Here is a 15,590-nt window from a genome sequence, read left to right as displayed (position 1 = left end):
TGGTATATGGGCTCATTTCAGTAGCTTTGCTTGTTGCAGACCATGGGCTCTAGAGCGTGCAGGCTCAGTAGTTGTGGCTCACAGGCTTAGTTGCATCCAAGGCACGTGAACCCTTCCCAGACCAGGGACTGAACCCGTGTCCTCTGAATTGGCAGGCAGATTCTTAACCATTGGACCACCAGGGATGTACCATAGGTCTTTGAGGCTCAGCCCGTGAAGCAAGTTGAGCCAGGAAGAGGGTTTTTCTAGGGCTTCTTTGGTGCATCAGGAGAAATGCTATCTGTACTAGTGAAAACCTGAGCCCTATCCACATGGCCTATCCCTAATGTGTCCAGGTCATGTAAAGAGTATTGATTTGAGTTCCAAAGACCCCCTAAGTCTGGGCAGGGTTGGGGGATGGGCAATATTTGTTTATGTGTATCTTTCTAGGAACATGTGCAAAGACATTTATGATTCAGAGGCTGAAATCTGCCCCAGACCAGTACTTTTCAAAGTAAGGCCTTTCAGCCGCAGAATTATATGTAGTATCTTTTCAGAAGCAGCTGTCTCCCTGAGCCCTGTCCCTAGTCTGTTGAATCAGTATTTCCAGGGATGGAATCTTATGCCTGCTAAAGTTTGAGAGGACGACTGCTCTGAACAGAAAACTTATTTTTCTGGCTGCTCTTAGCTTTACAAGTGTAGGGGTTGGTCTCTGGGCATGTTCCGAATGTGTCAGGCCAGCCGATGACCTTGCCATACACACAGATTCCCATTTCCTTTGTTCTTCCCAAAAGGGCCTGTGCCATGACTGGTCTTTTCCTGGGTACCTTAAATCTTGAATATACTAGGACATCGCTTGTAGCATCTGACAGAAGGACTTTTACTTATTTTTTTAAGGTTTTTTTTTTCTTCTTTTGACTATTATTTGACTATTATTTATATGTGGCTGCACTGGGGCTTTGTTGCTATGCAGAGACTTTCCCTAGTTGCAGCAAGTGGGGGCTACTCTTCGTTGCCATGTGTGGGCTTCTCATTGCTTCTTGTTGCAGAACATGGGCTCTAGGGCACCTGGGCTTCAGTAGTTGTGGCACAGATTTAGGTGCTCCTCAGCACATGATCTTCCTGGACCAGGGTTCGAACCCATGTCCCCTGCATTGGCAGGCAGATTCCTAACCATGGCACCACCAGGGAAGCCCCAGAAGGCCTTTCAGAGGGTTGGTCCGTTGCATGCAGGGAGGAAGCAGATCACAGAGGTGCCTCTCTCACACTGAGAACCTACCTTGAATGTGGGCCAAGCCACCATAAACCAAGGCTCTGCCCCGGTGCTGCTGCACATCACGGGATGATTCTGTGGATAAAGTGGTTGCCCAACTCAGGACACACACACTCAGGGTCAAGTTGGAACCCTCATCAGAGGCTTACCTGTCCTAGCCTGTCACTGCTATGGGCGTGTGGCAGGCAGAGGCTGGCTGCCTCTTGAAGGCCCACTGATGAGAGAGGACAGGTGCTGGAGGAGGCTGCCTGGCAGTCGGTCATGTACTAACAGACTGAATTTCCACGTGGAAATACTGGTGCCAGAGCCGAATGAAGCCCTGGCCCCACACCTGCTACTCATGGGGCTTGAGGCTTGTGCTATGAAGAGTCCAGGCAGTGGACCACGTCAGAGATGGGGCTGGAGGGCTTACTATACACTTTGCAGGGGACAGCTGCTCTCTGGTATGAATTTCCTGGTAGGTAAGAAGGTTGGAGGTCAAAGAGAAGTGTCTCGGGAAGGTCCTTTGTGTGCTTTGGCAATGATCAGAAGATGCCCCAGGTCCCACTCTTCCCATAATCACTGCACTTGTAGGCTCTTCTGCCTGTGGACCCTCTAGTGCTGGACCCTGTGATGGGAGAGAGGTATGGAGCTGGAAGCTGATCCTTTGGAGGGCAGAAAAGGACTTCTGCTTTATTAGTAGGAAGGTGTCTGTCTGTGATTGTTTGTAAGCCTCTACTGAGAACTGTTTCTCTCCAGCCTTTGCCCATTTGCAATTCTCCAAATTCTTGTTCTCATCGCTTTTCAGGAGAATGGAAGATGTCATCTTTTCTCTCAACCAGTTTCCTTCCTTCATCTGAGTAGGCGACAGGAGAACAATCTATGGCTCCTGCATCATTCACAAAGGGAGAATTTGGTTCATTGGTTGTCAAGAACACTAGTTTTAGCAGCAAGGGTAGAAAAAGGTCAAGAATTGGATTCTATTCAGTTGTCTTTCCAGGATCACTTTTCCTTTGATTCAAAGCTGCACCTACGTTTCTCATGTTCCCTTTCTCTAGAAGCCTCTATCCAAGTCAGACAGGAGTGGAAAATTCTTAACTGCCTTAAAGGCCAGATGGTTCTCTATCCACTTCCCCTCCTGAACTCTATTACCCTCACCTGAAGGAATTTTCATAGGATCCTTGCCTCCCAGTGAGAAAATCCAGGAACCAGGGACTAAAGCTCCAAGGGACTGAGTTAAACTCAGGCTTCGGAGCAGGATGGGGGGAGAAGCAGGGTAACAGAAAAGGAAGCAACCTTCTTTCTGCAGCAGGATCCCCCCAACCCAACCTCCTCTGCTCGGACTGGCCCCTTTGGGAACCTGGAACCTATGAGAAAAAGAAAACTGCTGGGAAAGGGAGAGAGAGGAGCCAAGGGTGTCTGTCCTCAAATCCCTGTCTTTCATTCTTCAGAAAGATAAACTTTAATGAAGGGTAAATGAGGGCGGGAAAAGCCCTCAAAGTACAGGTCAGAGAAGACGAGAGACGCCAGGACCTCCCTCGCATTCCTCCCGGGGGCACTTTTGGAGCACGGAGAAGGTGGAACCGGCCTGCGCACCCTGCAACCAATCAGAAAGGTGCCTCGCGGTCCCTGGCGACCCTTAACGCTTAATAGTTGGTGTAGTGGTAAGAGGCGGGATGGTGAGAGCACGAGCTCCACCAACCAATCGCGGAGCTCCCTGGGAGGGACGGGCGGTGCCTCTGGAAGCTGGAGGCGGGGCTGTTTCCTTGGCAACGATCCTAGCCCTCCCAGAGCGGGGGAAGGGTGATTAGGAGAAGCAGCGAGGTGCGGGGGGCGGGGGGGACCAGGAGGAGTGAGGGCGGGAGCGCCCGTATAGGGGAGTGGAGTTCGAAGAGGGGCGTCCCGGACTCAGGTGCCTCGATGAGCCTAAGTCAGGGGTGAGGGTAACGGGAGGTCTGTCCAGGCTCCCGAGACGCGGCCAGAACTGACCCCAAGGCCCGGGAGGGGAGAGGAGCTAGACACCGCCCCCGCTGGCGCCGGGAAGCGTCGCTCCTTCTCGCTGACCTTGGTCTCTCTCGTTGCCTCGCCCTTGGCCACAGGCACTGACGGACGCAGGGCCCTGGAGACGGACAGATAGGCCCTCGGGCGGACAGAGACCTACGACATAGGCACATAAACTGCCCCAGCCTCTCCCGCGGGCTCCAGGGCGGCCAGTCTTCCCCCTACCTCGACGCCGGGGCCATCCTGCCCAGGGTTAATGCCAACGAGTTTCCACCTCCAGCCGCTCCTAGAGAGGCCGCGAAGCTAGCCGGCGGGGGAAACTGGCCGCGGACGGACACTTCCTGTGCGGAGGGGAGGGGGTCGGCCAGCCGCAGCCCAGCCGGGGGCTGGGAGGCCAGACGACGGGGTCTCGGGTGGGGAGCGGTATCGGGGGGCAGCAAGGCGAGTCGTGAAGCCCTTCACCTCCGAGGCCACGACGCTTGGGGGCCTGCGAGGACCCCAGGGCAAGCCGAGACCTTGTGGGTGGGGGCGGGGCCGCGGGTAGGGGAGGGGCCCGGCGGGCCGGAGAGGCCCAGGGTCAAGACGTCCGGCCTCAGGGGCCGGGGCTGGACAGCCGGGTCTCCTGGCCGGCGCTGAGCGGGCGGGCGGCGAGGGCTCAGGTCTTGGGGCACTCAGACCGAGTCGCAGGATCGTCCACCATCGCCCCCGCCGCCGCACTGGGAGTCGGCGGGGATGGAACGGGAGGCGTCGCCGTGGGGCCTCGAGCCCCGAGATATGCAAAGTCCTGATGAAATGGGGAGCCCTGAAGGGTCCCTCAAAGGTGAGGGAGGGAGCGCCCCTCCGAGAAGTGTGCCTGGGAGCGGGAGTGGGGGCTGTGGTGGGTGGGAGGGGAAGAAAGCAGGGGGCTTGGACACCTGGGACTTGGAGGAGGCGGGGTTGGGGACCTGGTGGCCTGGGTTTGCTGAGGGGGAGGTGGGAATTTCAGCACTTGCCTAAGGGCCAGCGACCCTGATTGAGGAGGAGGGAAAGGTTTGTGTCAATTAATGATGGGACCCAGTAACCTTCCAGGTCCCACACAATCTGGGTTTTTTGTAATTCTCTGATCCTGCAGGCAACATGAGTGAGAATGAGGAAGAGGAAATTTCTCAGCAAGAAGGCACTGGGGACTATGAGGTCGAAGAGATATCTTTTGGGCTTGAACCCCAGAGCCCTGGTTTTGGGCCACAAAGCCCAGAGTTTGAACCCCAAAGCCCCAGGTTTGAGCCTGAAAGCCCAGGTTTTGAGTCCCGAAGCCCTGGGTTTGTGCCCCCAAGCCCAGAATTTGCACCCAGAAGCCCTGAATCAGATTCTCAGAGCCCCGATTTTGAACCTCAGAGCCCTAGGTATGAGCCCCAAAGCCCTGGGTATGAACCCAAGAGCCCTGGGTATGAACCCCGGAGCCCTGGGTATGAACCCAAGAGCCCTGGGTATGAACCCCGGAGCCCTGGATATGAATCTCAGAGTCCCAGGTATGAACCCCAGAGCCCAGGGTATGAACCCCAGAATCCGGAGTTCAAAACCCAAAGCCCCGAGTTTGAAGCTGAAAGTTCCAAATTCCAGGAAGGTGCAGAAATTCTTCTGAATCCTGAGGAAAAGAATCCCTTGAGCATCCCCTTGGGAGTCCACCCCTTGGACGCCTTCACCCAGGGGTTTGGGGAACAGCCTTCAGGGGGCATGCCCCTAGGGCCCCCATTTGAGATGCCCACGGGGGCCCTGCTGGCTCCACCCCAGTTTGAGATGCTCCAGAATCCCCTGGGCCTCACGGGGACCCTTCGTGGTCCAGGCCGCCGGGGTGGCCGGGCCAGGGGTGGGCAGGGCCCAAGGCCCAACATCTGCGGCATCTGTGGGAAGAGCTTCGGGCGGGGCTCCACCCTCATCCAGCACCAGCGCATCCACACGGGTGAAAAACCCTATAAATGTGAGGTCTGTAGCAAGGCCTTCTCCCAGAGCTCTGACCTCATCAAACACCAGCGCACCCACACGGGCGAGCGGCCCTACAAGTGTCCCCGTTGCGGCAAGGCCTTCGCTGACAGCTCTTACCTGCTTCGCCACCAGCGCACCCACTCTGGTCAGAAGCCCTACAAGTGCCCACACTGCGGCAAGGCCTTCGGCGACAGCTCCTACCTCCTGCGGCACCAGCGCACTCACAGCCACGAGCGGCCCTACAGCTGCCCCGAGTGTGGCAAGTGCTACAGCCAGAACTCCTCCCTGCGTAGTCACCAGAGGGTGCACACTGGGCAGAGGCCCTTCAGCTGTGGCATCTGCGGCAAGAGCTTCTCCCAGCGCTCGGCACTTATCCCCCATGCCCGCAGCCATGCCCGCGAGAAGCCCTTTAAGTGCCCTGAGTGCGGCAAGCGCTTTGGCCAGAGCTCGGTGCTCGCCATCCACGCCCGCACCCACCTGCCAGGCCGCACCTACAGCTGTCCCGACTGCGGCAAGACCTTCAATCGCTCCTCCACGCTGATTCAGCACCAGCGCTCGCACACGGGCGAGCGGCCCTACAGGTGCGCTGTGTGTGGCAAGGGCTTTTGCCGCTCCTCCACGCTGCTGCAGCATCACCGGGTCCACAGTGGGGAGCGGCCCTACAAGTGCGATGACTGTGGGAAAGCCTTCTCTCAGAGCTCCGACCTCATCCGCCACCAGCGGACCCACGCAGCCGGCCGGCGCTGACCCGGGGCCCCGTCGGGGTTGGGGAGCTGGTAGGCAGAAAAGAAGGGGACAGGGAGCTAGAGCAACTTTGCGAGAGAATAGTGGAGACGGGAGGAGAAAAGAGATTCTAGGAGGTGAGGGGGCCAGGGTGGAGGAAGTGACATGCCCTGGAGAGTTGTGGTAAATGGGCTGTGAAGAGGGGTTGGAGGGAGGCCAAGCTGGCAGCCGGAGGCTCTGGGAGAGATCGAGAAAGAGGTCAGTGGAGAGCTGGCCTCAGCAGCAGCATGCCCCTTGGTGGAAGCCTGGCTTGGCAAAGTGCTAGATGGGGGTGGGGGGAGGGGGGGTCGGGTTACTTAATTAGATCGGGTAGCTTAGACTGGTAGCTACTGAGACCCTCATTGAATCAGGAAGGGGTGAGGGGAGGGGTGGGGCCCAAAGTGGGGCCTGGCTTCTGAGCGCAAACCCCAGCCTCTCTTGTCTTCCTCAGGCTTTGGAGCCCCTGAATTTGAGTTCAATAAATACCTTTATGTGGTAAAAGAGACTTGTCCTTAAATTTTGTGTGTGGATAGTTCCCTGGGCATTGAGAGATGCTGGGTCATAACGGCAGCCAACGAAGCCATAAGGCCTTGTCTGGGAAGTGCTTTTAGATTCAGCGTTTCACTGGAATCCTATAATCCAAGGCACAGGAGACATGACTTGCCCATATCTGCTCAAGTTCATGTCCTGTGCTTTGAATCCTGCACAAATGCGAAAGGGATTCACGGTCGGTGTGAGAAAAACTCACCTTTGTTCACAAACACGGAAGGTCTGTCCTTGGGCCAGAAAATAGACCCTGATTCTCATATCCAGGCCCAGAGCCTGCATTCCAGCATTCCTGGGCTCCCAGCACCCAGCTGGGCCATCCCCTCCCCCTCCCAGCTGGAACCTCTAGCTACCCTTCTGTACACACTGGTGTGTCAATTACAGGGAGTGTCTCCAGTTCCAACCCCACCCACAAGGGAACATACTGGATCCAGTATGAAGGATAGACAGCTTCAGGCTTCAAGACCCTCCCACCAGGCTGGTCCTTTTTAGGACCACCTTGTTACCACCCCACCTTTCTCCTACTTTCCTTTCCTGAGTCTCAGCCCTCCCAACACTCAACTTCTCAGGAAATGATGGGGAGTTGGTGCCATCAGTCTGGGGGATTCTGGAGTGTGGCCAGTCATGACCTTAGCTGAGGAGGCCAGGCTGCCCCTCAGGGAATTACCCAGCTGCCGGACACATCTGAGATGAGCACCTACAGAGGGCTGGGCAGTGCCCTGTGAAGGAGACATTCAGAACATGCCTGCCTGGCACCAGCTGCCCCCAGCAGCTCAGCCTCACAGGCGGGTGGGGATTCATTGCTCCATGAGACCTCTAGAGCCCCAGGACCCTGACATCACCCTCGGCCCCACACCCATCCTCATAGCCGCCTTAGAACTTGTCAAAAGCAAATAACTTCTCTAAGCACATTTCAGTCCAACCTCTTGGGATCTATAAACTCTGGAAAGGGCCCCCAGACACATAGTTCAGTACAGTTTGGTGTGTTTAGTGGTTTTCAAAGTTTAGATGATTTTGGATACAGAACATTACTTTTCAAGTGAAATCTCAGTTTTTTAAAGACCTTTGTAAAATGTATGCATATTTCTGTACAGACACACTACTACACACAATTTCAGATAGTAAAATACTCCAGTTCTCACATCTAATATAATTCATATATGTTGAACAGAACTGCATTTGAATATCTGACATGATATCACATTAGTAGACATTTACTGCAACATTTATTTCAATTATACAATTCAATCTCCTCATTTTGGAGGTGGATTTTTCTTTGGCTCCAAAATGTAGGCACTTGAAAGCTAGTAGGCCTTGGGCACAGTGCCTGTGGTGTTCAACTGTAGCACCACAAAGTAGCCTTGGTTTTTTTTTTTTTTTTCTTTTTGGTTACATCCTTTATGCCAAATCTTAGTTCCCCAACCAGGAACTGGATCTGTGCCCTTGGCAGTGAAAGTACTGAGTCCTAACCATTGGACTGTCAGGGAATTGCCAGTAGCCTAGGTATTTAAAATCGGTTCAAATGAGGATGGAGATGTAGATGCTCTGCTCCTACCCCTCCCTTCATGACAGCTCCTGGGGTACCTTCAGTTGCCAGGTGGAGCAGACCAAACCCAGAAAGGACATGTGTGTTCTTCAGCATCAAGGTAGAAGGGATAACGGAAGATCTTGGTCTCCAGCACCAAGTCTCTTGACTCTTGGTCAACCTATTGCTTTTTTTTTTTTTGATGGTCATTTTGTTTATTTAGTTACTTATGGCTGTACTGGGTCTTTGCTGTTTGCATGGGCTTTTCTCTAGTTGCGGTGAGCGGGGGCTTCTCTTTGTTGTGGTGCTCAGGTTTCTCACTGTGGTGGGGAGCGTGGGCTCTAGAACTTGGGCTCAGTAGCTGTGGTACATGGGTTTAGTTGCATCAGAGACATGTGGAATCTTCCTGGACTAGGGATCAAACTGGTGTCCCCTGCATTGGCAGGCAGATTCTTATCCACTGTGCCACCAGGGAAGTCTCAGCCTGCTGCTTTTACTATGCCCTCCTGCTTCCCTTGTGGCTCAGCTGGTAAAGAATCCTCCTGCAATGCAGGAGACCTGGGTTCGATCTCTGGGTTGGAAGGATCCCATGGAGAAGGGAAAGGCTACCCACTCCAGTTTTCTGGCCTGGAGAATTCCATGGACACAATCCATAGGGTCACAAAGAGTCGGACACGACTGAGTGACTTTCACGTCACTTCACCTGCACAACAGACCAACCACTTCTGTCCACCACCATCAGTGCTTACACACTAGGAACAGTGCTAAGCAGTTTACACATGTTACTTAATGCTCAGAGCAGCTCTGAGCTATTACTCCCGTTTAGCAGATGAAGAAATGAATCCCAGAGAGGATAAGGAATTTGCTCTACATGACACAGCTAGGAAGCGGAAGAGCCTGGATTCCATCCCTTCCTAAGGATACTAAGGGCTTCCCTGCTGGTTCAATCGGTAAATAATATGTCCGCAATGCAGGAGACTCAGATTTGATCCCTTAGTTGGGAAGATCCACTGGAGGAGGAAATAGCAACCCACTCCAGTATTCTTGCCTGGAGAATTCCATGCACAGAGGACCCCAGTCCATGGGGTTGCAAAGAGTTAGACACGACTGAGCGACTGACATTAATAATACTAAGAAGTTATTTACTTTTTTCACTCTCTTTCTCCCACAAGGAACAGTTTTCTAGAAGCTGCTTGACATATGATAACGTATGTCATCACTTTGATGGCTTGCGTGGAATGTGGACTGGGGTATTCTTATGTTTTAAATTTTTCTCCATTTCAATTTCTAATTGGATAAAACCAATAGATTTAATCCATATACACTTAGGATCACTGAATCAAACCATTATGAAATGATAGCTTACGGTGAATGATGTCAGATTTGTGGTCTCTGAAGATTTAACTTTGGGATCAGGGACCATGCTTGATTACTCAAGAGCTTTTGTGTAGCAGAGTTTTATTAAAGTGAAAAACGACAGAGAAAGCTTCTGACATAGACATCAGAAGGGGAAGGGAGAGTGTCTCCAGCTAGTCTTATCAAGGCCTTATATACTTTAACAGACCCACTCCCATAACATAAATCTTAAATTAACAAGATTAGAACTAAGAATAGAAAAGTCTTACCAGACCCACTCCCACAATTTGCTTTTTAAGATAACAGGTTTAATCAGAAGTTTCTTAAGAAGGAGAAACATGTTCTCGAGCAGGATACATTATTGGTACATAGTTTAAGATGAGTTGTCTTGTGTAATCATTGACTCTGGGCTTAAAGAAAATAAAGTCTTAGGTGACTAAGACAAATCAATGTAGAAAAAAACCAAAAAGTTTGTCCTTTTCTCCTCCTTGGTCTAGTCAAGGCTATGGTTTTTCCAGTAGTCATGTATGGATGTGAGAGTTGGACTATAAAGAAAGCTGAGTGCTGAAGAATTGATGCTTTTGAACTGTGGTGTTGGAGAAGACTCATAGGAGTCCCTTGGACTGCAAGGAGATCAAACAAGTCCATCCTAAAGGAAATCAGTCCTGAATATTTATTGGAAGGACTGATGCTGAAGCTGAAACTCCAATACTTTGGCCACCTGATGCGAAAAGCTGACTCATTTGAAAAGACCCTGATGCTGGGAAAGATTGAAGCAGGAGAAGGGGATGACAGAGGATGAGATGATTGGATGGCATCACCGACTCAATGGATATGAGTTTGAGTAAACTCCGGGAGTTGGTGATGGACAGGGAAGCTTGGTGTACTGCAGTCGATGGGGTCGCAAAGAGACACAGCTGAGTGACTCATACTTTCACTTTGGATGAAAACATCCACTTTTTCCCTCATGTCACATCGTATTGCCTCCTCAGAGAGACTTTCCCGATCACCTATGTAAAAGGCCCCTTTCCTTCACCCCCTTACCCCTTACCTTGCTTCATTTTTTTTCACGGCCCTATCCCTACCTAGAATCATATTTCTACTTTTTGCTCTGTTTCCCACTGGAGTGAAGCTTCTTGAGGGCAGGGACTTGTCTGTTATGTTCACCATGTCCTCAAACTCAGCCCAGGGCCTGACACAGAGTGCTCAGGAAACCCTGAATAGAACCTCTTGCTTCCAAGGCTTATAGATCATTCCATGTACTTTTAGTAGTTCTGTGATACTCCTTTAAAAACAAAAAAAACTTGATATGATGAGATTTGCCTGGAGGAGGGCATGGCCATCCGCCTAGAGAATCCCCATGGACAAGGAGCCTGGCGGGCTTCAGTGCACAGCGTCGCACAGAGTTGGACACAACTGAAGCAATTGAGCATGCACAAGCATGATGAGATTTCATTTTAATAGTATTATTTTGGCCATGCCACATGGCATACAGGATCTCAGTTCCCTGACCAGGAATGGAACCTGTGCCCCTTGCAGTGGGAACTTGGAGTTCTAACTATGAAACCACCAGGGAATTCTCCTGTGATACGCCTGGTCAAAACATTTTTTCCCCTCTTTGGAAAAATGAGCCTTGCTTCTTCCTGCTTGATGTCTTGCTTTGGAGCCAGACCCATGGTTCCTTGGGGGCTGGACCAGAAGGGCATTGATGAAGTGGAGAGGCTGGCAGGCTTCGAAAGACTGTTCTGGGCTTTGTGTGTCTGGCTCGAATGTCCACTTACCCTGCTGTAGACAGAAAGGAGCCATCAAAGGTCACTGCTTGGAGAACAAAATGTTGCTTCTCACCTCCCAGGTCTGGACAGGAGCTGGCCGTAGGAGTACTCAATACTCCCCTGGAATCCTACTGACCACAAGAGGGCAGCAGTGACCAGTCCCGTCTGTTCCTTCTGAAGGTAGAGGTGGTTTCAGGGTCAAGGCCCTACAACAATAAATTGCTTTTTTAAAAAGAGGGGGCGGTGGGCATAAATCAACAATAGGATAAATCAGCAACGAAGATCCAGGACAGACAAAATAATAAATTAATAAATAAAATTTAAAAGAGGGGTTGTCTACCACCTCTGTTTCCCCAAAGCTGACCTGGGATACTGGTGAGCTAGCTTCTTTATTGTGAAGCCTGCTCTCCCACTCATGGCCATCGAGCGCTCGGAATCTGCCCAGGATCCATTGGTATTATCACCGGTGACCCGGCTCGGGAAGCCATGGGGAAGTAGCAGCCTGGCAAAGCCAACGGCAGCTTCCAATCCTGAGTGACCACCAGCAGCCCCCAGACTTCCTTCCAAGGCACAGGCTCATCAGAGACCCCTCCTCTCCCATCCCCTCTCCAAGACTAAGCAGACTGCAACCCACAGAGACAGTTGGGCTTTTAATATGAAAACAGAAAAATACCAAGAAGGAAGTTGAGAGAACCCCATCCTTTACTATCCAAGCCACTCAAGAGACTTCCTGATGTCCCATAACCCTTGCCTTGTACCAAGTGGAAAATAATCTCCAAGCAACAAATAAAAAAAGGTGGGGTGGGGGGGTAATGTCAGCGAAGGTCTATTGTCACAGCCTAATAAATGTTCAATGCCCCTCCCTAACCTGTTCCTCACTTTCTGTGCCTCTCTCACGGCTTCTTCTTCTTTAAAAAATATTCATTTATTTATTTATTTGGCTGTGCCAGGTCTTAGTTGCGGCACACGGGATCTTTAGTTGCAGCATGTGGGATCTTATTCCCTGATCAGGGATTGAACCTAGGCCCTCTGCATTGGAAGTGCAGTCTTAGCCACTGGAACACCAGGGAAGTCTCTCTTGCTGCTTCTCTTCAATTAACTCACAATATCAGGCACAAGTCAGTTTCTGAGGGTCATCATGGCAAAAAAGAAGAAGAAGGGGAAGGAGAGGAAGAAGGGAAAGAGGAAGGAAGAAAAAGAAAGGAAAGAAAACAACCAAAAAAAAATCTGACTGTTTTGGGCCCACTTAGTGGAAGGGTTGAGGAGGAAATGTTCATTTAATTGAGTCAGGCTGGAATGTCACACCAGTACAAAAACATCACAAAATTGGCCAGAGTTTCCTGTTTATTTGCTAAATACATGCAAGCACTGTGGTTGGCACTGGGGGCCAAGTCACTGGACGTAGTTTCCATCTTTGAGCTCACAATCTCCCAGCGGGGGCCACAGAAGGATGTGATGGGGTCCTGGGGTGGGGGGCTGTAGAATGAGGAGGCAGGTGCCTGGGGGAGGCTGAGCCTCAGTGGATGAGGTTGCCCAGGGGGCCCACCCAAACTTTTTTCCCTGTCTTCCCACAGGCACCCACACTAATACAGTGAAACTGTGTCAAGCACCTACTATGTATCTGGCTCTGATATCACCAGGGGTCCCAAGGTGAACAAGACAGCTATGATCCTCACCCTCATGGAGTTCATCGTTTAATTTCAGAGACAGATATGAAGTAAATCATTTAACAATTAACAGATATGATCAGTGCTATGCAGAACAAGTACAGGCTGTGTAAGCATGTATAACATGGGAACCCAACTGAGGTGAGGCTGGGGGGGTGGTGCTGCTCTGCAAAAGTGATGTGTAAGCTGAGAACTGAAGGCTGAGAGTTAGGCAGGAGGAACGTGAGAGGAGTCTGAAGTGAGAAGTGAGAAGAGTCTGGGTGAAGGCAGTAAGCCAGGAAGGAGCGGTGCAAGTGAAAAGGCTAGTCACCTCAGGAAGGAAGGTGGGACATTTCTAGAAGAGTCTGGGAGGGAAACAGGGGCCCAATTTTGCAGATTCTGGAAGGCATATTAAGGAATTTGGTTGTTAGTCAAAGGGTTTGCAGGAGCAGTGTAGTGACACAGAAGAGATTTGCTCTGGCATGAGAATTAAAAGCTGACAGGATTCCAGGGAAGGCAGGGCAAGGTTCTGGGGAGGGGGGCGTGGTCTGAGGTCCCTGAGGACATCCAGGCACAGGTGGATATGACAGCCTGGAGTGTTACTAGGTCCTGAGATGACCATTTCTCCAAATTTAGATCGGATGTTCTCTTCCAGGGGAGGAAACTAACAGGGGCCGGTGGGAACCAGGACATGTGATGATTACAAGGCCTCACCTCTGTGACCTTCCTGGTGCATCCCTAAGTGGATCTTTACCACAAGCCTGCACAGGAGGCAGGCAGGAAAGGGCCCATGTTCAAGATATGGAAACTGATGCTTATGGAGGGGCAGTGACTTGCCAGGAACACACAGTGAAATTCAGGTAGAGGTAGGCTGGTACCAGGCACCCCGAGTCCAGTCCTGGGCCCTCTGCATATGGGCTGCACCTCAATCTCCACCACTTCCATCCTCATCCTCCTTCTGGAGGGGCTCCAGGCAGCCTGGGTCCTTGAACTCTTTCTCCAACTCCGGCTGCCCAGCATCTTCTCCAGGGATTTCACTGGAAGCATCTACATTCGCCTCCATCTTCTCCTTCAGGTTCCGTTTGAAGAAACCAACCTGTAGGAAGACAACACTGGAGTGAACAACGAGCCAGCAGAGCCCTAACTTCTATTCATCCTTCAAATCCCAACTCAAAGGCCGCCTCTCTTGAGAGGCTTTCCTGGACTTCCCCAGCCTCGGTTAGACTCCTGTGTTACAGGCTGCAGAGCATGTTCGCATCCATCTGCCGTAGAGATTGGGAGCATCTCAGAGGCATGGACCATGTGTGTAGTCTGTGCCTCTGTATCCCAGGGTCTGGCCCTCAATACACGGGAAGTTCCTTCTTCTTCTCCCTGGGTACCCAGGTCTGGCTTTGCTAGTGCTTGTTGAGGGATGGGGCAAGTCTTGCTTGCTCTTTAGGCCTCAGCGGGCTTATCTGAAGAAGGGGGAGTAGGCTGAGGTCCCTTCTGGCTTTAACACCCTCTCGTCTTGGTGCTCTGCTCCCTGACTCCATTCAGTTCTGCTTTCCACAGCCTGGTTGGGTGCCCGTTCTTTCCAGAAGCTCCTACCTTGTGCAGAGCTATGAAAATCAGGAGCAGCAACAACAGCCCCCCGATTCCACTCAGCACGTAGAGATAGAGCATCTTTTTCTCATATACAAGGTCAACCTTCATGACGACCTGTGGGAGAGGAGAGACAGAAATGCGGGGAGGAAGCTCTTCCCACCCTGGATGCAACGTGTGAATCTGGCCTCAGACTCTAGGTCTTAGCTTTTCCCGTCTGGACTGTGTCACGCAGAGCACGGGGCTTAGGACCAGACCCTCCCTCTCTAGTACATCTCCCACCACAGCCACTGAAATGAACCAGCAAACCTGCACCTCAGGCCCCCACTTAAGCTCTTGAAAGGCTTCGCTCAGTCCCAGGATGAAATCCCAACTCAAAGCCTTCCGGAACCTGGCTTCGGTTTACTTTTTCAGCTATCTCTTCCCTTCTGCTCTGAGCTCTCTGCTCTTATTTATTTTTATTTTTTTCCTTTTTCTGGCCATGCATCACAGCCTGCGGACTCTTCAGTTCCCAGACCTGGGGTCGAACCCATGCCCCCTGCATCGGCTGCGTGGAGTTTTAACCACTGGACTGCCAGCGAAGTCCCTGAACTTCCTGCTGTTAAACCCACCTCGCCCGCTCTCTCAAAGCTGGGCCCTGCACGTGCTACTCTCTCTGCCCAGAGCACCTTCCCATTGTGTCCCGCCTGCAGGGTAGCGGCCCCTTGGCTGAGCTGCCGTCAAACTCATCCTGGCCTTATGGTTGGTCTGTCTGCCCGCCAGCGGTGGTGGGGAGCTGTGCCAAGGCCAGTGGCTCTGGCTGAGAGGAGCTTCTTATGGCACTAACGCCCCAACCTTCTCCTCCCTGGCTTCCCACACTCCCAGCTTCCGCTCTCCTAGCTCTGCCCTGGGGCTCCTCCCACCCCTCTGCTCTCCCCTGTTCCTGGGGCTTCTGAGGCAGAGATACCTGGGCCATGGAGGCGTTGCTGCCATAGAGGTGAAAGTGCTTGCTGCTGTTGAAGGAGATGGAGAGGGAGCTACAAAGGCTCAACATGGAGGAGGCCTGTGGGAGGCAGGGGTGCAGGAGGGGCAGCTATCAGGCCAGAGGGAAGGAGGACTCGGGACCCCCTGACTTCTGCCCCCCCAGCACAACTCAAGGGGCAGAGGCAGTGGAAGGGTCCTGGTGGGCACATTGTCTCTACTCCATTCTCTCCTGGAGTGTCCTAACG

General features: G+C 52.1%; 2 protein-coding genes across 3 annotated transcripts in view; one reads left to right on the top strand and one right to left on the bottom strand.

Annotated features, from left to right (window-relative positions):
• The first annotated feature begins 3,598 nt into the window (after positions 1-3,598).
• Positions 3,599-6,457, top strand: ZNF768 (zinc finger protein 768). Its single transcript, XM_015104171.3, has 2 exons — positions 3,599-4,052; positions 4,344-6,457. Exons 1-2 carry the CDS (start codon positions 3,965-3,967, stop codon positions 5,939-5,941), a joined length of 1,686 nt encoding a protein of 561 aa, XP_014959657.2. The 5' UTR covers positions 3,599-3,964; the 3' UTR covers positions 5,942-6,457.
• Positions 6,458-12,481: 6,024 nt separating this feature from the next.
• ITGAL (integrin subunit alpha L) overlaps positions 12,482-15,590 on the bottom strand; it is a 42,905-nt gene continuing 39,796 nt past the window's right edge. The window contains exons 29-31 of one of the 2 annotated variants that reach the window (XM_027961106.2): positions 15,329-15,424; positions 14,389-14,499; positions 12,482-13,897 (exon numbers count right to left, since the gene is read on the bottom strand). In XM_027961106.2, coding sequence (XP_027816907.1) covers positions 13,727-13,897; positions 14,389-14,499; positions 15,329-15,424 — 378 coding nt within the window. In that variant the 3' untranslated portion in view covers positions 12,482-13,726. 2 annotated transcript variants of the gene reach the window in all.

The sequence above is a fragment of the Ovis aries genome, chromosome 24 (assembly GCF_016772045.2).
Source record: "Ovis aries strain OAR_USU_Benz2616 breed Rambouillet chromosome 24, ARS-UI_Ramb_v3.0, whole genome shotgun sequence".
Lineage (NCBI taxonomy): Eukaryota > Metazoa > Chordata > Mammalia > Artiodactyla > Bovidae > Ovis > Ovis aries.
This window is presented reverse-complemented; position numbering and strand designations above follow the sequence as displayed.

Excerpts from the sequence above, each read along its gene's own strand:
- ZNF768 (XM_015104171.3), top strand. The coding sequence starts at position 3,965 with ATGGAACGGGAGGCGTCGCCGTGGGGCCTCGAGCCCCGAGATATGCAA. Across the intron at positions 4,053-4,343 it reads CCCTGAAGGGTCCCTCAAAG|GCAACATGAGTGAGAATGAG; the intron begins GTGAGGGAGGGA and ends CTGATCCTGCAG.